This window comes from Lethenteron reissneri, chromosome 1 (genome assembly GCF_015708825.2).
Source record: "Lethenteron reissneri isolate LAM-NWPU_2019-01 chromosome 1, ASM1570882v1, whole genome shotgun sequence".
In the NCBI taxonomy this organism is placed as follows: domain Eukaryota; kingdom Metazoa; phylum Chordata; class Hyperoartia; order Petromyzontiformes; family Petromyzontidae; genus Lethenteron; species Lethenteron reissneri.
This window is the reverse complement of record NC_083779.1, coordinates 9,500,298-9,525,481: the sequence shown is the minus strand read 5'-3', so window position 1 is coordinate 9,525,481 and position 25,184 is coordinate 9,500,298. Positions and strand designations below refer to the sequence as shown.

The 25,184-nt window shown below is 55.6% G+C and overlaps 1 protein-coding gene across 1 annotated transcript in view; it reads left to right on the top strand.

The window, feature by feature from the left end:
• Window positions 1-9,361: 9,361 nt before the first annotated feature.
• LOC133361138 (aggrecan core protein-like) overlaps window positions 9,362-25,184 on the top strand; it is a 36,438-nt gene continuing 20,615 nt past the window's right edge. Inside the window, 5 exon segments of the mRNA XM_061580041.1 lie at window positions 9,362-9,803; window positions 18,158-18,260; window positions 19,448-19,840; window positions 23,292-23,466; window positions 23,924-24,051. Of these exon segments, the coding sequence (XP_061436025.1) occupies window positions 18,170-18,260; window positions 19,448-19,840; window positions 23,292-23,466; window positions 23,924-24,051 (787 nt within the window). The 5' untranslated portion in view covers window positions 9,362-9,803; window positions 18,158-18,169.

The window sequence follows — 25,184 nt, the reverse complement described above, 5'->3', positions numbered from 1 at the left end:
CCCACTACCCCATCTCCCCCCCCCCACTACCCCCCACACCCTCCCCACTACCCCATCTCCCCCCCCCCCACTATCCCCCACACCCTCCCCACTACCCCATCTCCCCCCCCCCACTATCCCCCACACCCTCCCCACTACCCCATCTCCCCCCCCCACTATCCCCCACACCCTCCCCACTACCCCATCTCCCCCTCCCCACCCTTCCCAAGACCCCATCTCCCCCCCCCACTATCCCCCACACCCTCCCCACTACCCCATCTCCCCCCGCCACTACCCCCCACACCCTCCCCAATACCCCATCTTCCCCCCACACCCTCCCCACTACCCCATCCCCCCCCCCACTACCCCCCTTACTCTCCCCACTACACCTCCCCCCCACTACCTCCCACACCCTTCCCACTACCCCATCTCCCCCCCCCACTACCCCCCACACCCTCCCCAAGACCCCATCTCCCCCCCCCCACTATCCCCCACACCCTCCCCACTACCCTATCTCCCCCCCCACTATCCCCCACACCCTCCCCACGACCCCATCTCCCCCCCCCCCACTATCCCCCACACCCTCCCCACTACCCCATCTCCCCCCCCACTACCCCCCAGACCCTCCCCACGACCCCATCTCCCCCCCCCACACCCTCCCCACTACCCCATCTCCCCCCCCACTATCCCCCACACCCTCCCCACTACCCCATCTCCCCCCCCCCCACTATCCCCCGCACCCTCCCCACTACCCCATCTCCCCCCCCCCCACTACCCCCCACACCCTCCCCAAGACCCCATCTCCCCCCCCCACTACCCCCCACACCCTCCCCAATACCCCATCTTCCCCCCACACCCTCCCCACTACCCCCCCCCACTACCCCCCTCACTCTCCCCACTACACCTCCCCCCCACTACCTCCCACACCCTTCCCACTACCCCATCTCCCCCCCCCACTATCCCCCACACCCTCCCCACTACCCCATCTCCCCCCCCCCCCACTATCCCCCCACACCCTCCCCACTACCCCATCTCCCCCCCCCACTACCCCCCACACCCTCCCCACTACCCCATCCCCCCCACTACCCCCCACACCCTCCCCAATACCCCATCTTCCCCCCACACCCTCCCCACTACCCCATCCCCCCCACTACCCCCCTCACTCTCCCCACTACACCTCCCCCCCACTACCTCCCACACCCTTCCCACTACCCCATCTCCCCCCCCCCCACTATCCCCCACACCCTCCCCACTACCCCATCTCCCCCCCCCACTATCCCCCCACACCCTCCCCACTACCCCATCTCCCCCCCCCCACTACCCCCCACACCCTCCCCACTACCCCATCCCCCCCACTACCCCCCACACCCTCCCCAATACCCCATCTTCCCCCCACACCCTCCCCACTACCCCATCCCCCCCACTACCCCCCTCACTCTCCCCACTACACCTCCCCCCCCACTACCTCCCACACCCTTCCCACTACCCCCTTCCCCAAACTACCCCCCCCACACACAAACACCCCTCCCCCCACATACCCCCCTCCCCCCACACACCCCCCTCCCCCACAAACCCCCATCCCCCCACACACCTCCCTCCCCCCACACACCCCCTCCCCCCACACACCCCCCTCCCCCCACACACCCCCCTCCCCCCACACACCCCCCTCCCCCCACACACCCCCCTCCCCCACATACCCGCCTCCCCCCACACACCCCCCTCCCCCCACACACCCCCTCCCCCCACACACCCCCCTCCCCCCACACCACCCCTCCCCCCACACACCCCCTCCCCCCACACACCCCCTCCCCCCACACCCCCCTCCCCCCACACCTGCCCCTAAAACGAGCACGTGGCCCTGCCTCACTGGTAGGGCCTCCCGAGCCAGACTGGAGCTTGGGTCAACTCGCCTGCAGACTCCGACCGAGCGCGTCCTTTACTCGGACTAGCGGGGTGATGGGGACAAAGAGGAGCCAGTGAACGGATCACGATCTGCGTGTGAGGGCGCAGTGACACGTGGAGATACGCACACTTGGGGTTACACCGCGTGGCGGAGAGGACCACACGGATTAGAGCACGTGCAGATGTTACGATAAATCATCATATTGAACTTCATCCAGCAGTGGATAAATGATCATGATAATAACGACAGAATCGTGGTGAGATGCGTGCCGGGAATTACACCGAGAGACATAACGAGGAACGTGGGTGGTTTGGAGGACGCACGCGAGCCAGAGACATCGTCACATCGAAGTGACAGACGAGATCAGCGGACGATGTCCCTCTCCCGTGCTACTCGTTACACACGCAAAGTGCTTGTCACATCCTCGCAGCAGCAGCGGCTTGTCGCTGGCCGTCGAACAAAAACGGTGGTCAGCGCACCGCGTGGCGCTTTCGGATGTGCTTCTGCGGCCGTCTGGAACGCTCTTCCTTACCGATATTAGGAAGCCATTGGAGCTATGTACTTTTAAATCCTCTAGATTGTAAATTTAGTTTCTTTAAAACAGATTTGTTTTTATTTGTTCTTCTCCCGCACCTCCGATTAAAGCAGTTGGGTACGTACGACGCGAAAAAAGTTCAACATACATACAGCCCATAGAATAACATTACCCATAGACTCAACATTGCACCTCCAATCAGCACGGTTGGCTACGTACGGTGCAAAAGAAGTTCAACACACACGTACGCACATTTCCATCTCTACCCATTAACGGTGAAAGCATCTCTTCCTACACAGCCCATCGGGCGTGCATCATTCTTAGGGTAGCGCGGTGGCTAGGAGATGTTCACTACCTCGCCCGGTACGCAGGAGGTCGTGGGTTCGATCCCGACCCTGACGCCTGCTGCTGCTGCTGTATATTTGGAGTTTGCGTGTCTCTCTCTCATCATCAACACGGTGGCTAGGAGATGTTCACTATCTCGCCCGGTACGCAGGAGGTCGTGGGTTCGATCCCGACCCTGACGCCTGCTGCTGCTGTATATTTGGAGTTTGCGTGTCTCTCTCTCATCATTAACACGGTGGCTAGGAGATGTTCACTATCTCGCCCGGTACGCAGGAGGTCGTGGGTTCGATCCCGACCCTGACGCCTGCTGCTGCTGTATATTTGGAGTTTGCGTGTCTCTCTCATCATCATCACGGTGGCTAGGAGATGTTCACTACCTCGCCCGGTACGCAGGAGGTCGTGGGTTCGATCCCGACCCTGACGCCTGCTGCTGCTGCTGTATATTTGGAGTTTGCGTGTCTCTATCCCCGTGGTCGCGTGGATTTTTCTCCGGGCCCTCTGGGTTTTCCCTCCGCAATTATAAACATGCTATTCGAGTATTTGGCTGCTATCAATTTCCACGTAAAAAGCCACTTCGTTGAGCTGGTAAAATAATGAAATCGTTTTCGGTCGATGGGTCTTGTGGTGATGGGGGTTGGCGGGTGTCGTGGGGATGGGGGTTTGCGGTGATGGCGGTAGGAGTGTGTGGATGGTGGAGGCCACGTGGCGCTCTGGGTCATCACTGCCAGCTTCTCCTCGTCCGCCTCTCGGCTTCAAATCAGAAAATAAAAAAAACAGTTAACACAATCGTTTGTTTTTGTTTCAGTGGCATTCATTCCAACGATCAAACTGCGGACTGGTTTCGATGTCTCGTCAGCAGAGTGGGTCGCGCCTGGGTCAAGTAGCCGTGGTCGGGACGCAGCTCGACTCGGAGGGATGACTCGGCCCGTGGTCGACGACGAGCGGTGGGAGCCAAGGGAGGGAACGCGCCCGGGGGGACGTGCACCGCGGAGATGGAGGGATGGATTATTCCACTGGGATATTGTCGCTTTTGTTGTTATACGGATAGACTCGTCCCCACGCTATAGAAAGCTGACATTATCACCAACAAATGCTCATTTGAGAAATACATAACTTCTAACTGCTATTTCCGGACCATCAGAGACCGCGGCAGCGTGGAGAGGCCTTCGTGCAGCAGTGGACAGAGCACGGATGATGTTGATGGGATGATAATTCACGCGGCGGGGAATTTCTCTTCAGGACCCGTGTCTCCTCCACCCCCACACCCCTGTCTATGATCCTCTGGGCCACCCCGTGGGCCCCCTGTGTGGCCCAACCATCGATCAGGACCCCTGTCTGCGGGGGGTCTCTTGGTTTGTAGGGAGGGGGGTTGGGGGGGTGCAGGGTGGCGCGGTGCGTCCCAAACTCTAAATCAGGCCGCGCTTGATGAAGCGCAGAGCGCGTTGCGGGAGGCGGGTGGCGGCGACCCGTCAAGGTTTAATTGGTGCAATTAGGGGCTCGCGGATAGGGAGGGAGGCAGCGTGGTGGGTGCAGGAGGAGGAGAAAAGGAGAGAGATAAAGAGAGAGAGAGAGATAAAGAGAGAGGGGGGAGTGGGCGGTGTCTCCCTGCTCGCCACCGCCCCGTGTCGCGTGGAGAGAGTTACTCATGAACCCAGCTGCACCACGCCGACTCTCTGCTGATGCCAATGGAGGCTCCGCCTGATGATGATTATGATGACTATTACTACGTCGTCCCTGCTGCTGCAGTTGACGGTGATGGTGGTGGTGATGATGAGGCTCATGTTCCGATTTAGCCAGAGACTGGGTGCGGTCGGTTCCTGTCTGGCCGTCTCGTCAGCGCAATGGCTCCTTGCCCAGCCCTGCCTCGCCATTCTTGTGCTCAAGCCATGCTGCGCTGTCACGCATGGTCAGCCCTCTCAGCTCGAGAGGCGAGATTGCGCTGCTGCTACCCAGGAAAGCCTCCCCGGAGTCTCAAGACTTATTTTCGGGAGGGTCCTGCCACATGTTCGCAGTAGGGGGGTCGATGTTGCCTTGCCGTGTGTGATCCCGAGTGAGTGATTTTCGGGTCAGAGTTCAGCATTGGGATTTGTCACCAATGCCGGTTACAGATTTGTTTTTAGCGATGGGGAGGAAACCGGAGAACCCGGAGGATATCCTTGCAGAACGGGGGGAGAGAACAGACAGACTCTACTCACAACAAGTGCCATTCGCCACTGAGTGGCGGTGACGTCACCACGGTGCTTGTGCCAGGCTATGTGCACTGGAGGCCACGTGAAGTGTCGAACGCCCACTGGCGGGATGTCACGGGTCGACTGAGATGACTGAGATGACTGGCTAATGCACCATCTGTGCCTCCTACTGTGCCAACTTGCTGTGCTTTAGCCACCCGTCGCTCTCGCTCGTTGTTGTGAGCATTGCTCCTCCACCCTCCGTTGTTTTTGGAGGGCGACTGCCTCCAACTGCCCAGTAGCGTCCTTCACGAGCCTCCTCCACAGAGGCCGATCTTGACACCGCTGGTACCAGTTATCGGCAAGTCCACTCAGCTACACATCCTCTTGCACCAAATCACTCCGTCTCTTCTCTAACCCGTACCACGCCCGTTTAGCCACCTCAATCCGGCCGAACAAAAGCTGTTTAGGCATGCGGTGGCTGGGTATGCGGGCTACATGACCCATCCAACGCAGCCTTGCCTGTCGGAGGAGCTCACCGATGGAACTTTGTCCAGATCTTTCAAGGATTTGTGAGCTCCTCACACAATCCAGCCTGGTTAAACCCAGGATGGATCGAAGGCAGACCAGCCTAAATGTTTCTAGCCGGCGAAGATGTTCCATTGGGGGGTCGACGTTTCATAAGCGTAGAGAAGAAAGGGAATGACTGTGGCCGAGAAGACCTGAAGCTTCGTGCGGAGCGACAAACCAGGTATCTTCCACACAGCGTAACGCAACCGATGAAAAGATATTGCAGCTCGACTGATTCAGAGTGAGACCTCTGCTGTCAAACCAGAGCCGGTCATAAGCACACTAACCAGGTGTGGGAAATTCTCCACTCTCTCCACAACTGCCCTATCACCAATTGGGAGTTGTGGGGGTGGAGTGTCCGATGGTACAAAATAACCAGGCAGGTGCTTAGTTTTGGTGGGGCTGATGGTAAGGCCCCACCTCTTAGTGGCATGCTTCAGGTTCAGCAGCAGTGCCTCCAACTCCTCCTCTGAATGAGCAGCAATTACCAGATCGGGATACATCACATGGTTGAGTAATAGAGAGCCATCCCTTGACCGCCCCTGGGCATCGAGCAGCCTCCCACTGTATCTGTACCAGATGGAAATTCCTCCGGTACAGCTATTGAAGGCTTCACGAACTATGTGGTCGAAATAGATTACTAAAATAATGTCCGTGCGTTACGCGCGTGACGTCACTCCACGTCGAGCAGCCCCGCTCATTAATAATCATGAGCAGGTGACGTCCTCCAAATGGACCCCCCCTCATTAATAATCATGAGCAGGTGACGTCCTCCAAATGGACCCCCCTCATTAATAATCATGAGCAGGTGACGTAACTCCACATGGGGGAGGCGGAGATGCCTACTCCCCCCTTCTCCGCGTCAACTCACAGCCCTCACTACAAAGGCAGAACCCTCACGTCACGCGATCTCCGCAACGCTGTTGAGACATCGAAGTTAAAAGGACGTCGTGATGAACAAGGGATTATAACCTTTAAATTAAAAAGTCTGTGTCACCGCGGCCTTACAAATTGCAAACGAATGGATTCAATGAATATGATGTCGCAGTCTGCTTTTTGCTCGAATCTTTCAGATTTACTGCAATACACCCGTCCTTGGACGGGCTCTAGTCAAGTGTTAAACCATGTGGGAGCCAGAGGACATCCCCGTCGCACCCCAAGGTGAACAGGGAATGGCTCCGACTCCGGGCCACGTAGTTTTACCCGGACCCGCTCACCATCATGAAGATCCTTAATGATCGTGAGCAGTGGGTCAGGGACTCCGAAAGCGCAAATAATAACCCAGAACCTAGGCCTACTGATGGTATCAAAGACCTTGACCAGATCAATAAAGCAGAGATGTAAGTCTTGTTGGAATTCCCTACACCTCTGCTGCAGCAGACGGACAGAAAATATGGCATCTGTGCAGGACCGCCCTTTCCTGAAACCGCATTGGGGCTCAGCAAGCCTCTCCTCAGCGTGCCTGGCAAGGCGATGTTAAATAATCCTTACCAGGACATTTCCCGGCACACTGAGAAGTAAGATGCCCCTGTAGTTGTTACAGTCTGTCGTTGTTACTGGCTGATGCTCCACCTCACACACACTCACACTCCAGAACGGAGAAAGAGAAGAGATAAACTCTACTCCCTCTCACACTCACTCATACTCACTTAATCACACCCTCTCTCACTCACACACAGTTTACAGAACAGGGGGAGAACATACACACTCCACTCATTCTCACACAACACTCACACTGCAGAACACGTTGAGAGAACATGCAAACTCCATACCGTCGGGGATCGAACCCGGGCGCTTCTTGCTCTGAGACGCAAGTGTCACCACGACGCCACCCTGCCCAAAACCCAGACCTGCTCTCTGACAACGCTCCGCCATGCGATCTATTAACGTGGTGGGGGTTCGTTTGCGGTATGTGACAGTAAGGTTCAGTGTTTCACGTTGTGTGTGAGTGCGTGTGAGTCAGGCTGTGAAGTTTTCACTTTGTGTTTATCGATTTGTGTTGTCACCGCAACGTGGCGCTGACATTTCCTCGCGCACGCTTCTCTAAAACATTTGTCCCGCACGGTATCCACGCCGCAGCCTGCTCCGCCCGAAACACTTTCGACCCTACGGGTTGGGAGCCGCTGCTGCGGACGCAAAACACCTCGTCCGTCATCATCATCATCAGCAGCAGCATCATCATCAGCAGCAGCATCATCATCATCATCATCAGCAGCAGCAGCATTCTGCTCGATCCACTGCTAGACGAAGGCCTCTTCAAGCCACCACCACCACCACCGCTCACGATTCCGCGATGCCACAATCTACCCAGCAGGTGTCCACGGGGGAGCCGATTTCATCGCTCCATCTCCGAAGTGCACCTCGCCTCGACTACCTTCGTGGACTGAGAACGCCTCCTAACGATGGCGATGATTGCCATCATCACCATATGCCATACAACTCTTCATCTCGGTGCCAATCATCACACGGTCGCTACCACACCGCCAGTCAACTCCCGGCGAGTGTGGCAGATCTCCACCACCACCGCCACCACCGCCACCACCACCGCCACCACCACCACCGCCACCACCGCCACCACCACCGTCACACTTCTGCTCGCTTATTCCCGTAATGAGCTCCGCTAATTGCAGTAATGAGTGGCTGCACGCGTCAGAGCTGGGAGGGGGGGATCTGTCTTTGTTGTGTGTGGGTGAGGGTGGGTGGGTGTGTGTGGGTGAGGGTGTGTGGGTGTGTGTGGGATAGTGTGGGTGAGTGTAGGTGAGTGTGTGGGTGAGTGTGGGTGGGTGAGTGGGTGCGAGTGTGTGTGAGTGTGGGTGAGTGTGTGGGTGAGTGCGTGAGTGGGTGAGTGCGTGAGTGGGTGAGTGTGTGTGAGTGTGTGTGAGTGTGGGTGAGTGTGTGTGGGTGAGTGTGGGTGAGTGTTTGTGGGTGAGTGTGTGTGTGTGGGTGAGTGTGGGTGGGTGAGTGTGGGTGAGTGTGTGGGTGAGTGTGGGTGGGTGAGTGGGTGCGAGTGTGTGTGAGTGTGGGTGAGTGTGTGGGTGAGTGCGTGAGTGGGTGAGTGTGTGAGTGTGTGTGAGTGTGGGTGAGTGTGTGTGGGTGAGTGTGGGTGAGTGTGGGTGAGTGTTTGTGGGTGAGTGTGTGTGTGTGGGTGAGTGTGGGTGGGTGAGTGTGGATGAGTGTGGGTGTGTGTGTGGGTGAGTGTGTGTGGGTGAGTGGGTGAGTGTGAGTGGGTGAGTGTGAGTGGGTGAGTGTGGGTGAGTGTGAGTGGGTGAGTGTGAGTGGGTGAGTGTGAGTGAGTGGGTGAGTGTGTGTGTGTGAGTCATCTCGGTCATCTCAGTCAGTCAACCCGTGCGTGGCACCTGGGTCTGCCCCGTGACCTGCCAGTGGGCGTTCGACACTTCACGTGGCCTCAAGGTGCACATAGCCTGGCACAAGCGTCGTGGTGACGTCACCGCCACTTAGTGGCGAATGGCGGTTGTTGTTGTGTAGGTGAGTGTGGGTGAGTGTGTGGGTGAGAGTGTGGGTGCGAGTGTGTGTGGGGGGAGCAGTAGTGTCGTGGTTAGCGCTACGCTGCGCTATGAACCTCGCTAACCCCGCCCACTTGACTCGCTAACCCCGCCCACTTGACTCGCTAACCCCGCCCACTTGACTCGCTAACCCCGCCCACTTGACTCGCTAACCCCGCCCACTTGACTCGCTAACCCCGCCCACTTGACTCGCTAACCCCGCCCACTTGACTCGCTAACCCCGCCCAATTGACTCGCTAACCCCGCCCACTTGACTCGTTGGCCCCGCCTCCCGCTCTCAGCTCTTCTCTTAAATGAGCCCCGGGACCCCCCCCCCAGCTCCTCGCTCCTCCACTCACTGAGGTGGCGCCTCTCCGCCCTTCTTAATAGCAACGCTAATTGTTGTAACAACTTGTGATGCTGATGATGATGATACAGTATCTCGATAAATAGCACAGAAAACAGGGGTCACGTGGCACCGTTCATTCCAATTCACGATCTGGTGGGGAGTGAGTGAGTGAGTGAAGGAGCATCAATGGTGATGGCGACGTCGACGATGCGGTGATGGTTGATGGAGGAAGCTGAACGAGGGTAGAGTTTGTTTGAGAGTGACGCCCTCTTCACAATCCTCACCCCGAGTTGTCTCCCTCGCGAACGACACAGGACGACAGCGGCACAGAGAGACACAACGGAGGTCTCTGCAGAGACTCCGAAGCGAGACGACATTCATATCAAGACGTCTCAAGACTCCTCAAGACTCTGGGACCCACACGCGGGGCATCGTCGACCCAGCGACCCAGGTGAGAGGATGTCCTTGGCCGCGATGTGACGATATCACGATATAAGGTCCACAATATTACAGCGTGGGTGTGAGCTCATTCGAGGCCAGGAGGAGACATGACAATTGTGTGTCACTTTAAGATGTTTCTTGTTCATGTTTTCTGTTTGTTGCGGTTGCACCCGATTCAAGAGCCGAATGGCTCACAGGGCTCTACCTAATACATGAAACTGAAACTGTGTCCCACCCTTTTCAATGTATGAACGCGAGTGAGATGACGAGAGAGAGACAGACGATATTATATTTCATGGGATTTGCACCCATGAAAGAGCGTTGCCCGAAACGTCGTCTCTTATACATTTTATTTTGAGGCGACACGAAGCGCTGCTGACACGCAGCGGGCTGCATTGGTCGTCTGCACCGCCAACGCAGCAGCAGCAGCAGGCAGCAGCGTAAGGCAACGACAAAGATGCCCCGTATAGCCTGTGACAGTATGTTGGGGCAAGTGCTGTCAGCGAGTACCCTTGAAGGCCGGCACGGCACACGAGGGGGTGGGTGGCCAGCACCAGTGGCGATGTTTACACACCGCCCCAGGCACTCATTTGAGGCTGAGTCGACCTAGGGGAGGCCCAGGACCGGTTCAGGTAATCGCCACTGGTATGTATGTTGAACTTCGTTCGCACCGTACGTAGCCAACGGTGGTAATCGGAGGTGCGGTGTTGGCCGTGAGCAGGAATCGAACTCGGATGGCCGGGTTCGGACCGTCACGCTACCGCTCCCCATATACACTCACCTACTACTCAATCACCCACGAGCCCACTCACTCACCCGTCACACTGCAGGTAAACTCGCCCCTCTCTCTGCTTATTCCCTCACACCGCTCCACTCTGGAATTCCCTCCTTCCATCATCGGCGTCACAACCATCGTCCCGTCTGCCCACGTTGCACAGCTCACCGTGCTCAAGGGCCGTGCTCACGACCATTCCGTGAGCGCGTGGGCTCGGTCCCGACCCTGACGCCTGCTGCTGCTGCTGTATATTTGGAGTTTGCGTGTCTCTCTCTCTCACCATCATCATCACGGTGGCTTGGAGATGTTAACTACCTCGACTGGTCTACAGGAGGTCGTGGGCTCGGTCACGACCCTGACGCCTGCTGCTGCTGCTGATGCATATTTGGAGTTGGCGTGTCTCTCTCTCTCCCATCATCATCACGGTGGCTAGGAGATGTTAACTACCTCGACTGGTCTACAGGAGGTCGTGGGCTCGGTCACGACCCTGACGCCTGCTGCTGCTGCTGTATATTTGGAGTTGGCGTCTCTCTCTCTCTCTCATCATCATCACGGTGGCTAGGAGATGTTAACTACCTCGCCTGGCATGCAGGAGGTCGTGGGTTCGGTCAGTGTGTAAGCGAGAGTGTGAGTGTGTGTCAGTATGTGTGTGTGTCAGTGTGAATGTGTCAGTATGGAAGTGTGTGAGTGTGTGTCAGTGTGTGTGTGTGTGTCAGTGTGTAAGTGAGCGTGTAAGCGAGTGTGTGAGTGTGTGTCAGTGTGTGTGTCAGTGTGTGAGTGTGTGTCAGTGTGTGTGTCAGTGTGTGTGTGTCAGTGTGTAAGTGAGCGTGTAAGCGAGTGTGTGTGTCAGTGTGTGTGTCAGTGTGTGTGTGTCAGTGTGTAAGTGAGTGTGTAAGCGAGTGTGTGTCAGTGTGTGTGTCAGTGTGTGTGTGTCAGTGTGGGTGTGTGCGTCAGTGTGTGTGTGTGTGTCAGTGTGTAAGTGAGCGTGTAAGCGAGTGTGTGTCAGTGTGTGTCAGTGTGTAAGCGAGTGTTTGAGTGTGTCAGTGTGTAAGTGAGCGTGTGAGTGTGTGTCAGTGTGTGTGTGTCAGTGTGTGTGTCAGTGTGTGTGTCAGTGTGTGTGTGTACTCACGTAAGGGACTGTGTAAACATAGGCGAGATAAGGTGTCTGTGCGAGTGTGTGCGTGTGTGTGGGGAGCGGTGGCGCAGAGGTTAGCGCACTGCGCTAGGAACCCTGCGACCCCAATTCGATTCCCGCTCACGGCCACCAAATACCAGTGACGATTATCATCTGAACCGGTCCTGCGCCTCCCCTAGGTCGACTCAGCCTCAAATGGTTCTGGCCACCCGCCCCCCACCCCCTCGTGTGCTCGCTACCAGCACTTGCCCCAAGAGTCTGCTAAGGCTATACGGGGCATCTTTGTCCTGTTGGGGGGGGGGTAGAGTGCTTTGCTCGGAACTTGCTCGCCTGCTCCAGACGAAACGTCAACAACTTGAGCCACAAACAGCACGAGACCGGCCGGGTGTGGGGGTGTCGCGGGGAGTGGGCACCGGAGACGAAGTTCGAGTCCCGCACCTAGGTCGACTCAGCCTTAAATCGGCACATGATGCGTCACAAAGACATAAGCAATGGGGAGACAAAGGCGGATGGGCGTGGTGCTGGCCACCCACCCCCTCGTGTGCTCGCTCCCAGCACTTGCCCCAACAATCTGGTGAGGCTATAACGGGGGAGCTTTGTATTTGTATTGATTTCTCTCTCTCTATCAAATCACGAAGACACGGTGTGCGTGTCCTGGTGAGCGTACGTAACGGTGAGCGTGTGCCATGGTGAGTGTGAGTATATTGTATGTAATCGTATATAGTGGTGAGTGTACTGTACATATCAATTGTCAGTTGATTTAATAGTATGGTGGAAAGTGCGTATGGTGAGTGTGATGGTGAGTGGGTGAGTGTGATGGTGAGTGGGTGAGTGTGGTGGTGAGTGGGTGAGTGTGATGGTGAGTGGGTGAGTGTGATGGCGAGTGTGGTGGTGAGTGGGTGAGTGTGATGGTGAGTGGGTGCGTGTGATGGTGAGTGGGTGAGTGTGATGGCGAGTGTGGTGGTGAGTGGGTGAGGGTGATGGTGAGTGGGTGAGTGTGGTGGTGAGTGGGTGAGTGTGATGGTGAGTGGGTGAGTGTGATGGCGAGTGTGGTGGTGAGTGGGTGAGTGTGATGGTGAGTGGGTGAGTCTGGTGGTGAGTGGGAGAGTGTGATGGTGAGTGGGTGAGTGTGGTGGTGAGTGGGTGAGTGTGATGGTGAGTGGGTGAGTGTGGTGGTGAGTGGGTGAGTGTGATGGCGAGTGTGGTGGTGAGTGGGTGAGTGTGATGGTGAGTGGGTGAGTCTGGTGGTGAGTGGGTGAGTGTGATGGTGAGTGGGTGAGTGTGGTGGTGAGTGGGTGAGTGTGATGGTGAGTGTGGTGGTGAGTGGGTGAGTGTGATGGTGAGTGGGTGAGTGTGATGGCGAGTGTGGTGAGTGTGGTGGTGAGTGGGTGAGTGTGATGGTGAGTGGGTGAGTCTGGTGGTGAGTGGGTGAGTGTGATGGTGAGTGGGTGAGTGTGATGGTGAGTGGGTGCGTGTGATGGTGAGTGGGTGAGTGTGATGGCGAGTGTGGTGGTGAGTGGGTGAGTGTGATGGTGAGTGGGTGAGTCTGGTGGTGAGTGGGTGAGTGTGATGGTGAGTGGGTGAGTGTGGTGGTGAGTGGGTGAGTGTGATGGTGAGTGGGTGAGTGTGATGGCGAGTGTGGTGGTGAGTGGGTGAGTGTGATGGTGAGTGGGTGAGTCTGGTGGTGAGTGGGAGAGTGTGATGGTGAGTGGGTGAGTGTGGTGGTGAGTGGGTGAGTGTGATGGTGAGTGGGTGAGTGTGGTGGTGAGTGGGTGAGTGTGATGGTGAGTGGGTGAGTGTGATGGCGAGTGTGGTGGTGAGTGGGTGAGTGTGATGGTGAGTGGGTGAGTGTGGTGGCGAGTGTGGTGAGTGTGATGGCGAGTGTGATGGTGAGTGTGATGGTGAGTGTGATTGTGGGAGAGTGTGATGTGAGTGTGATGGTGAGTGTGATGGTGAGTGTGATTGTGGGAGAGTGTGATGTGAGTGTGATGGTGAGTGGTTGAGTGTGATTGTGGGTGAGTGTGGGTATGTGAGTGTGATTATGAGTGTGATGGTGAGTGGGTGCGTGTGATGGTGAGTAGGTGAGTGTGATGGTGAGTGAGTGCGTGTGATGGTGAGTGTGATGGTGAGTGAGTGAATGTGTATGATGGTGAGTAGATAAGTGTGATGGTGAGTGTGACTGTGAGTGGGTGAGTGTAATGATGAGGCTGATGGTGAGTGGGTGAGTGTGATGGTGAGGTGACTGGGTGAGTGTGATGAAGAGCGGGTGAGTGTGATGGTGAGGTGAGTGGGTGAGTGGAATGGTGAGTGGGTGAGTGTGATGGTGAGGTGAGTGGGTGAGTGTGACGGTGAGTGGGTGAGTGTGATGGTGAGTGGGTGAGTGTGATGGTGAGTGGGTGAGCGTCATGGTGAGTGGGTGAGTGTGAGTGGGTGAGTGTGATGGTGAGTGGGTGAGTGTGAGTGGGTGAGTGTAATGTTGAGCGGGTGAGTATGATGGTGAGTGGGTGAGTGTCATGGTGAGTGTGGTGAGTGTGATGGTGAGTGGGTGAGCGTCATGGTGAGTGTGAGTGGGTGAGTGTGATGGTGAGTGGGTGAGTGTGAGTGGGTGAGTGTAATGTTGAGCGGGTGAGTGTGATGGTGAGTGGGTGAGTGACATGGTGCGTGTGGTGAGTGTGATGGTGAGTGTCATGGTGAGCGGGTGAGTGTGATGGTGAGTGGGTGAGTGTGATGGTGAGTGGGTGAGTGTCATAGTGAGCGTGATAGTGAACGGATGAGTGTCATGGTGAGTGGGTGAGCGTCATGGTGAGTGGGTGAGTGTGATGGTGAGTGTGATGGTGAGTGTCATGGTGAGCGGGTGAGTGTGATGGTGAGTGGGTGAGTGTGATGGTGAGTGGGTGAGTGTGATGGTGAGTGTGGTGAGTGTGATGGTGAGTGGGTGAGTGTGATGGTGAGTGTGATGGTGAGTGTGGTGAGTCCGCGAACGCGTTCCCTTGTCACGTCAGCATTTCCCGTGAGTACACGGAGTGTTCATCATCATTACAGTGTTCATCATCATTACAGTGTCCATCATCATTACAGTGTCCACCACTGTTCACGAGTCAGCAAGTTTACTCAGGAAAGTCGCGCCGAGCCCCAAGACTTCCGAGTTATCGTGGGGCTGCCATCTCGATCCCAATTGAGTCAAGGAACGCGGGGGGCGGGGGGGTGGATGGCTATCACGACACCCGGCCGCCTTTGTCTCCCCAATGCCGATGTATACACGCCGCACGCACATTTAAGGCTGAGTAGACCTAGGGGCGGCATCGCTGTTGGCCGTGAGCAGGAATCGAACTCTGGTCACCGGGTTCGTAGCGCAGTGCGGGCGAACCACGGTGACAGCAGTGGATCATCAAATGCCCGATATTGATGATCGTGATGATGGTGTGATAATATCATGGTGATGATGATGGTCGTGATGACAGTAAGATCGATAGCGATGATGATGATAAGATCGATAGCGATGATGGTGATGGTCATGATGGTCATAATGACAATAAGATCGATAGCGATGATGGATGATGATGGTCATGATGACTCTAAGATCGATAGCGATGATGGTGATAATGATGGTCGTGATGACAATAAGATCAATAGCGATGATGGATGATGATGGTCATGATGACAATAAGATCGATAGCGATGATGATGATGATGATCGTGATGACAATAAGATCGATAGTGATGATGGTGATGGTCATGATGGTCATGATGACTATAAGATCGATAGCGATGATGGTGATGGTGATGATGATAAGATCGATAGCGATGGTGATGATGGTCATGATGACTATAAGATCGATAGCGATGGTGATGATGGTGATGGTGATAAGATCGATAGCGATGGTGATGATGGTGATGGTGATGATGATAAGATCGATAGCGATGGTGATGATGGTCATGATGACTATAAGATCGATAGCGATGGTGATGATGGTGATGGTGATGACTATAAGATCGATAGCGATGGTGATGATGGTCATGATGAATATAAGATCGATAGTGATGATGGTGATGGTCATGATGACTATAAGATCGATAGCGATGATGGATGATGGTCATGATGACTATAAGATCGATAGCGATGGTGATGATGGTGATGGTCATGATGACTATAAGATCGATAGCGATGATGGTGATGGTCACAATGACAATAAGATCGATAGCGATGGTGATGATGGTGATGATGACTATAAGATCGATAGCAATGGTGATGATGGTCATGATGACTATAAGATCGATAGCGATGGTGATGATGGTGATGGTCATGATGACTATAAGATCGATAGCGATGATGGTGATGGTCATGATGACTATAAGATCGATAGCGATGATGGTGATGGTGATGTCGTGCGCGTAGAGGTGTAATCAGCGGCGGCCTCGATGGTGGAGGGCGTCACGGCACTAGTAACACTATGTAGTAATTTTTGTATTCCTTCAGTGTAAATACATGTCAATTTTGATTCATATGTTGTTGTTTTATGACTTTACGTTAACGAAAAGACACGAATTCGCCCGTTTTCTCATTGAAAATATGTACATTTCAAAATATCACTGTGCTGGTCACAAAAGCAAATTTTGTGGGGAATGATCGCCATTCTCTGCACTGTTGAGGCACAAGCAGTTAGGAGCTAACACGACCCAGGGACACACGAAGCGAGTTGTTGCACAGTGCGATCTCGCCACCCTGCGTGCCCCACCCCCCGGCTTAACGGCGCGGCTCCTGGCAGAGAATGAAAGCGTCGAGAGACCCCCCCCCCGCCCCCGCAGGGAAGTCGAGGGGAAGTGGGGGGCAGGGAGTGTGGGGGGGGGGGCAGGGAGTGTGGGGGGGGGGGCAGTCGGGGTAGCTCGACCCGACAGCAGCCAATTAGTGGTAATTAGTGCACGTCACGTGGTGTCTGCACCGTTGCTGCTGCTACTTCTGTAGCCCCCCCGCCCTGCCCACCGTGCTACAACCCGGGGACGTTAAAGACCCCGTGACGCCGTTCGCCAGGAGCGAGGCCCCAAGTTGCGTGACGCAGCAGGCGCTGTCGAGGTTCAATATTTTGCCAAATTTCAAACAAAAATGTCACCGCTAATGAACGATCTCATCGGGCCTCACGCGGATCGATACCCCCCTCCCCCCCACCCCGCGGGCCCTGTCTGTGGGAGTAACTCATCATCAGGAGTCGTGACTCGCGAACCGATTCGATCGGGATCACACGCAGCAGCAGCAGGAGCAGCAGCAGCAGCAGCGGCAACATCGCCCCCCCCCCTCCTGGCAGCAGACGAATGCCCTAATGCTTGCAGGCCACGTGCCTGATACGTCGCCTCCAATTTAGCACGGTTGGCTACGTACCGTGCGAAAGAAGTTCAACATACATAGATACTGCCCATAAACTAACACTACCCATAGATTCAACACTTCAACACATAGGCTTTCTCGACCAATATCATCCATAATAGAGGCTTTTTTTGGGTTAGATCGCATAAATATATAAATGTGTCGTTAAAACCCGCCACCACCCGACACAGCCAACTAGTCAGATTGTAAACGTTGTGGCTTGGCTCTCCACCGGTTAGTGCTGTACTAGTGACGAATTGGCCACGTTCCGTTTACGTGACAACCCTTACGAGTTGGCTGTGTCGGGTGGTGGCGGGTTTTAACGACACATTTATAGATTTACGCGATCTAACCCAAAAAAAAACTCTTATGGAGATTCAGCACTTCCCATATATTCAACACTGCTCATAGATTCAACACTACCCATAGACTCAACACTACCCATAGATTCAACACTGCCCATAGCCTCAACACTACCCATATGTAATAAAGCTCGTTGAGACGACTTCTGGAATCCGTCTTTTATTCAACTTATGTTACATTTACTTCACGCTGCTGATAGGCAGCGTGAGAGGGACAGATAGACAGAGAAAGACGCACTGCCACGTGGCAACTCGGAGCCCCGCTCCCGCGTGGCCCCCTTCCTCTGTTCGTTCCCGTTCTGACCACATGTCGTTCGTCTCCACCCCTATTTAATACCCGGGTCACGTGGTACGTTTCCGCCAATCCACGTTAGCCAGCATGGAATCTTCCAGGCTCCCTCGTCAGCGCCCGAGACCACGCCCCTGACTCATCTCCCCATTGGCTGTGGCCAAAGCCAGCAGAACCAATCCTTATAGCTGTCACCTTTCCATCACGTCAGGGCCATGCCCCCAGGCTTCCCCCCATTGGCTGTAAACCAGGAACGGCAGAGCCAATCACCATGACGAGTTGTGATACGTCAGTGAGCCGGATATATCCTCATATTACACATAGATGCAACACTGCCCATAAACTCCCATAAACTCAACACTGCACCTACGATTATCACGGTTGGCTACGTATGGTGCGAAATAAATCCAACATGCCCCCCCGCCCCTCCCGACTCTTTCCCAGACTCAGCGAGACATGGCGGGGCCTCGCACAGCTGAGGCAGCAGCTGCGACCTGGGCCAACATCTTCATCCTCGTCGTCGTCGTCACCGCTTCTCTCGCGCAGCGTGGGTGCCACTCAGCGCGTGTCCGAGCGTGTCCTGGGCTGCAGTGTTGCGCATCCACAGGGTTGGGGGGAGGGGTGGGGACTCCCCCCCCCCCCTCCAAGACAAAGATTCACCCTGTAGCCTGAGCAGATTTGGGGCAAGTGCCGTTCGACGCAGAGGTCGCAAACGGGTTTTGATTCCTTACCCGTACCCGGCCGCACCAGGGTCGCAAACGGGTACCCGTACCCGATACCCGGCCGGGTACGGGTTGCCGGGTATCGGGTAGGGTACGGGTATCGGGTACCTGATTGCGACCTCTGGGATGAAGCCATGTTGCAGGCGCGGGTGGAAGGATTCTAGGAACTTGAATTTTGAGAAGAGACAAGACGTTGGGAAATGAGTGACAAACGGTTACTCACCAGTGACTCACGGCCTACCCGTACCCGGCCGCACCAGGGTCGGGTAGCCGGGTATCGGGTAGGGTACGGGTATCGGGTACCCGATTGCGACCTCTGACACGACGTGGTGGGTGGCGAACAGCTCGCCCGGCCGCCTCTGTGCTCCGAGTGGCGATGTTTACTACACACCGCAGCAGGTACTCATTTGGAGGCGGAGTCGACCTAGGGGAAACCCAGGACCAGTTTGAAATAATCGTCACCGGTGTTGGCCGTGAGCGGGAATCCAACTTGGGTCGCGGGGTTCGTAGCGCAGTGCGCTAACCGCTGCGATAACGCTCCCCAACATCCACCCTCTTTACCGGAGATGACGCATTGCACCGGTGTTGTGTTGTCGTTGATGCTGGGCCCCAAAATCATCGATGGATACGTCGGGTGTGGGCACCGCTACTGGTGTGACTGGCGTGGACGGGGAGACCACACGGGCCCCACAGCTCCCTTCAGTGGAGACGCTTCTGCCAGCTGCGGCGGCACCTTCACAGTGGCAATTCATTGCTGTGAAGAAGAGCTTCATAGTTCACCGGATTCCGACAATTTCAATACTGATTCTGATTAATTAGTTAGTCAGGTAGTGGATTCCTGTGACCCCCCCCCCCCCCATGCCCCTCCGACTTCCATCTCCCCCACCCCCATCCCCCCCAACCCCCCGACCCCGTCCGACCCCCCATCCCCCTCCAACCCCTCCCATCCCCCCCCGACCTCGTCCGACCCCCATCCCCCCCGTGTCTCCCATCCCCAACACGGCTCTCCCAGGCTCTGTGTCGGCGGCGTGGCTGCCCGTGGTGGAGGTGCGAGCGTCCCTCTCGGGCTCCGCACTGCTGCCCTGCCCCGTGCCCCCGCTGCCGCCGCCCTCCGCGGAGGAGAGGCTGCCCCCGCTGCCCCCGCTGCCCCGCGTCAAGTGGACCCTGCTGAGCCGCGAGCGTGGCGGGGGGCCGCTGCCCGCGGCGGTGGCGGCGGCGGCGGGGAGTCGCGAGGCGGTGGCCCCCGCCTACGAGGGGCGCGCCTCCCTGCCTGCATTCGCCACGGACCCCCGGGACGGGTCCCTGGCTCTGGGGGACCTCCGGGACGGGGACCGAGGGCTCTACCTCTGCGAGGCCATGATGGGCCTGGAGGACCTGAAGAGGGCCGTGAGGCTATACGTGGAAGGTGGGGGAGGGGGTGTGGGGGAGGGGGGAAGGGGCGGGGGGGGGCAGCGTCATCGTTCGTAGATTCATCATCGGCAGCAGCATCATCATCAGCAGCAGCAGCAGTAGCAGCAGCATCAGTAGTAGCATCATCATCAGTAGCAGCAGCATCAGTAGCAGTAGCAGCAGCATCATCAGCAGAAGTCTCATCAGCATCAGTAGCAGCAGCATCATCAGCAGAAGTCTCATCAGCATCAGCAGTAGCATCATCATCAGTAGCAGTAGCAGCAGCATCATCAGCAGAAGTCTCATCAGCATCAGTAGCAGCAGTATCATCAGTAGCAGTATCATAATCATCAGATATGTCAGTAGAAGCATCATTGATGGCAACATTGGTTGCATCACCAATATCGGTAGCATCGTCACTAGCAACATTAGTAACAGCATCAACATTAGCATCAGTTACAGCAGCCACATCATGAGGATCATAAGTTGCATCATCATCATCAATCCAGCGCAATGACCATCATCACCTGTAGCAGCGTCATCATCAGCACAAGCCACATGATCGTCATCATGACCACTTGCATCAAACGCAGCAGCAGCAGCAGTAGCGTCATCACTATTATTAGCGTCAGCACCACAACCATCATCAATAACATGGCCACATCACCACCACGACCTCCACAACCACCACCACCATTGTCAACACCACTACCACCTCCACCACCATGAACACCGCCACCACCACCTCCATTATCATCACCAATGCCACCACTACCTCCACTATTAGCATCACCAAAGACAAAGATCCCCCATATAGCCTGTGACAGACTGTTGGGGCAAGTGATGTTAGCCATGTAGCAGCTATGAAGACCAGCTCAGCACCACGCCCGGCTTCTCCACCACCATCAACACCACCACGACCACAGTCAACACCACCATCAACAACACCACTATCAAAACCACTACTACCACCACCATATCCACCATCAACACCACCACTGCCACCATCCACACCACCATCAACACCACCACTACCACCATCACCTCCACCATTAACACCACCACTACCACCATGACCTCCACTATCAACACCACCATCACCTCCACCATCACCTCCACCATCAACACCACCACTACCACCATGACCTCCACTATCAACACCACCATCACCTCCACCATCACCTCCACCATCAACACCACCACTACCACCATCACCTCCACCATCAACAAAAACAACAACCGGAATTCGCCACTAAGTGGCGGTGATGTCACCACGGTGCTTGTGCCAGGCTAAGTGCACTTTAACGCGACATGAAGTGTTGAACACCCGCTAGCAGGAGGTTACGGGACAGACCCAGGTGCCATGGGTTGACTGACTGAGATGAGTGGCTGATGCACCACCTGTGCCCCCTACTGTGACAACTTGCTGTGCTTTAGCCGCCCGACGCTCCGCTCAATGGTGTGAGCGTCGCTCCTCTGCCTTCCATTGTTGCTGGAGAGCGACTGCCTCCAACTTCCCAGTAGCGTCCTTCACGAGCCTCCTGCTTGGAGGCCGATCTTGACGCCGTTGGTACCAGTCATCGGCAAGTCCACTCAGCTCCACGTCCTCCTGTACCACATCACTCCATCTCTTCTCTAGCCGGTACCACACCTGTTTAGCCCCCTCTATTCAGCTGAACACAAGCTGTTTAGGCATGCGGTGGCTGGGCATGCGGGCTAGATGACCCAGCGAACGCAGCTGTGCTTGCCGTAGGAGCTCACCGATGGGACTTTGCCCAGATCTTTCAAGGATTTGTGAGCTCCTCACACAATCCAGCCTGATTAAACCTAGGATGGATCGTAGGCAGGTCAGCCTAAATGTTTCTAACCAGCGAAGATGTTCCATTAAGGGGGTCCACGTTTCGCAAGCAAAGGGAAGGGAGCGCATGACCATGGCCGATAAGACCCAAAGGTTCGTGTGGAGCGACAGATCGGGTCGCTTCCATGCAGTGTTAAGCATCCGATGAAAAGATATTGCCGCTCGACTAATTCGGAGTGAGACCTCTGCTGTCAAACCTGAGCTGGTCACAAGCACACTGCCCAGGTATGGAAAACTCTCCACTCTCTCCACAACTGCCCTATCACCAATGGGGAATTGAGTAGGTGGAGTGTTTGATGGCACAACATACTGAGGCAGGTGCTTATTTTTGATGGGTCTCTTAGTGGCACGCTCCAGGTTCAGCAGCAGTGCCTCCAACTCCTCCTCTGAGTGAACAGCAATCACCAGATCATCAGAATACATAACATGGTTGACCGATAGTGAGCTATCCCTTGACTGCACCTGGGCATCGATCAGCCTCTCATTGTATCTGTATCAGATGGAGATTCCTCCGGTACAGCCATAAAGGGCTTCACAAACTACGTGGTCAAAAAATATGTACAATTATTTGGGAGCCAGAGGACATCCCTGTCGCACCCCAAGGTGAACAGGGAATGGCTCTGACTCCCAGCCACGTAGTTTTACCCGGGCTTGCCCACCATCATGAAGGTCCTTAACAATTGTGAGCAGTGAGTCAGGGACTCTGAATGCATAAAGAACAACCCAGAGCCCAGGCCTATTGATGGTATCATAGGCCTTGACCAGGTAAATAAAGCAGAGATGCAGAGATCTACTATAGCAGAAGTGTAATAAAGGTCGTGGAAGCGACTTCTGGAATCCGGTCTTTATTTGTCTTTCGTTCACAACACTCCGATCTTACTCCTTCACGCTGCTGACAGACAGCGTGAGAGGGATAGAGAGAGAGACACGCGCGGCCACGTGGCAGCCCGGACCCCGCTCCAGCGTGGCCTCACCCTCCGTTCGTTCCAGATCTGACCACGTGTTGTTCGTCTCCACCCCTTCTAATACCTGGGTCACGTGGTACCTTTCCACCAATCCTGGTTAGCCTCTATGGAATCTTCTAGACTCCATGGTACGCTCCCAGGACCACGCCCCTGACTCGTCCCCCCATTGGCTGTGGATAAAGCCAGCAGATCCAATCCTCTACTTACAGATGTCACATTCCCATTACGTCAGGGCTACGCCCCTAGACTTCTCCCCATTGGCTATGGGCCAGGACCGGCAGAGCCAATCATCGTACGAGGTGTAATCCAACAGCAACCCGGATATGTCTTCACATTACAGAAGGACAGAAAATATGGCATATGCAGGACTGTCTTGGCCTGAAACCACATTGGGGCTCCGCAAGCCTCTCCTCAGCATGCCTGGCAAGGCGATGTTGAATAATCCTTGAGATGTCCCTGTAGTTGTTATACCATCACTACCACTATCACGTTCACCATCAACACCACCACCACCACTACCACCATCACGAGCACTACCACCATCATCGCCACCACCATCAACACAACCACTTCCTACATCACCTACACCACCATCACTGTGCGATAACACAATTCCCCCTCTCCCCCCCCCCTCCCCCCATCAGGCGTGGTGTTCCATTACCGGGCCCCCCAGGGTCGCTACGCGCTCAACTTGCGGGGGGCTCGGGAGGCATGTGAGCGAGCAGGGGGGGTGTTAGCGAGCCCCCTGCAGCTGTCGGCCGCTCTGCACGACGGCCTCCATCAGTGCGACGCCGGGTGGCTTAACGATGGCAGCGTCCGGTCAGTAGCCCCCCTTCAATGATGGCAGCGTCCAGTCAGTAGCCCTCTAGCAACGATGACAGCGTCTGGTCAGTAGCCACTGGTTGGGGGGGGGGGGGGGGTGACGGGGGAAGGGAAGTGTAGCCAACCCTAACGAAGATGAGGGTATCAGGGAGAGTTTGGGAGTTGGGGCAAGAAGAAGAGAAGGGGGGGGGACGTCACAGGGGGGGTTGTTACCGTCCACTGCAAGGCAGACGGCACGTGGTCGCATGATTACGGTTTTTCCGCACGGTGCAGCATTAACCAGGGCGGCCGCTGTGTTAGATCCGTGGAACCTTTGCAAACAAGCTGGGTGAACGCGCCACCAATGTGCCGCCTCGTCACCACCACCACCACCACCACCCGTGTCCAGACCTGGGCTGGGCCTCTGCTAGGTCGACTCAAGCTGAACAGGTTTCGGCGTGCGTGCATTTCCCAGGTACCCGGTGGTGGTGCCGAGGCCTGGCTGCTACGGGGACCTGCGCGCGGGTCCCGGGGTGCGGTCCTACGGAGTGCGCAACCCCTGGGAGACGTACGACGCCTACTGCTACACGGGGGACAACCAGGGTACAATCCTGGGGCCCTGCGACCTCTCGGACCGACCGTCTCTTGATCCCCCGATCCCTCATAACCCCCAATTCTTCAATCCCCCGATACCGTGATCCCTCAACAATCTCTCGGCCCTGCCTTTGAATCCTTGATCTCCCTAAACCTTCTGTTCCCTCAATCGGACAGATTCTCAATTCCTTGAGCCCTTGATCCTCTTGATTCCTGCGTTCACAATCCTTCCATCTCCAGCTCATCATATCTTGCCCCTCTTGGATCTTTCGAGGTCGTCTTCTCACCCTCTACCTTCTCAGTCTTCACTGTATCTCTGTTCCTCCTCCTCCTGGTGCTCAATCCACGTTGTCTCTTTCTCTCTTCTCCCCCCCCCCCTTCACTGGAACAAACTTCCTGCTCCACATGAACCAGTCACCTTCGCTCACTAAGTTTCCACTCCTCACTCAAAACTCACACTGATTGTTCCCCAGCTCACCCCACGACCCCCCTTAGTCTCCCCCTCATAACCACCACCGTTCCTGTTCCCTCTTCATATTTGCATGGCTATCATTCATTAACACAATTAATTAATTCAATCAATTAATCATCATTTACTGTCATCTATTTGACATTGCTTCCTCTCATCTATTTCATTTACCTCATCTCCACCATTACATTTACACGGTGTACCGTTGATACTTCTGTGGAAAGTGCCTTGATTAAGGGGCTATATAAATTATGTTAAGATATCCCAATTCCACTATTCCTAAATCCCTCCATCACCTGATCCATTTGTCCTCTGATTCCCAGATGCACTTATCCTCCCATCCCTCAATCTCTTGATCCCAGTCGCTAACTACGTCATCACCTTCCTCCACCACACGGGTGACGTCCTCTACCTGGAGCTCGCAGTTGTACACTCCGAATCCCTCAATCCCTAAATCCTTCAATTCCCATATTCCTCCATCATCTGATTTCTCAATCCTTCAATTATAATAGATCCACCGTTCCCTTCATCCCCAATCTCAAAAATTCCTTAGATCCACTCGATCCAGCGACCACTCCATCCCTTGGCAAATCGACCTCCGGTCCTGCAGTCCCCTGAGAGCCTCTGATCCCTCGATCCCTGTCGCTGAAGGCGAGATGTTAACTCCCTCACC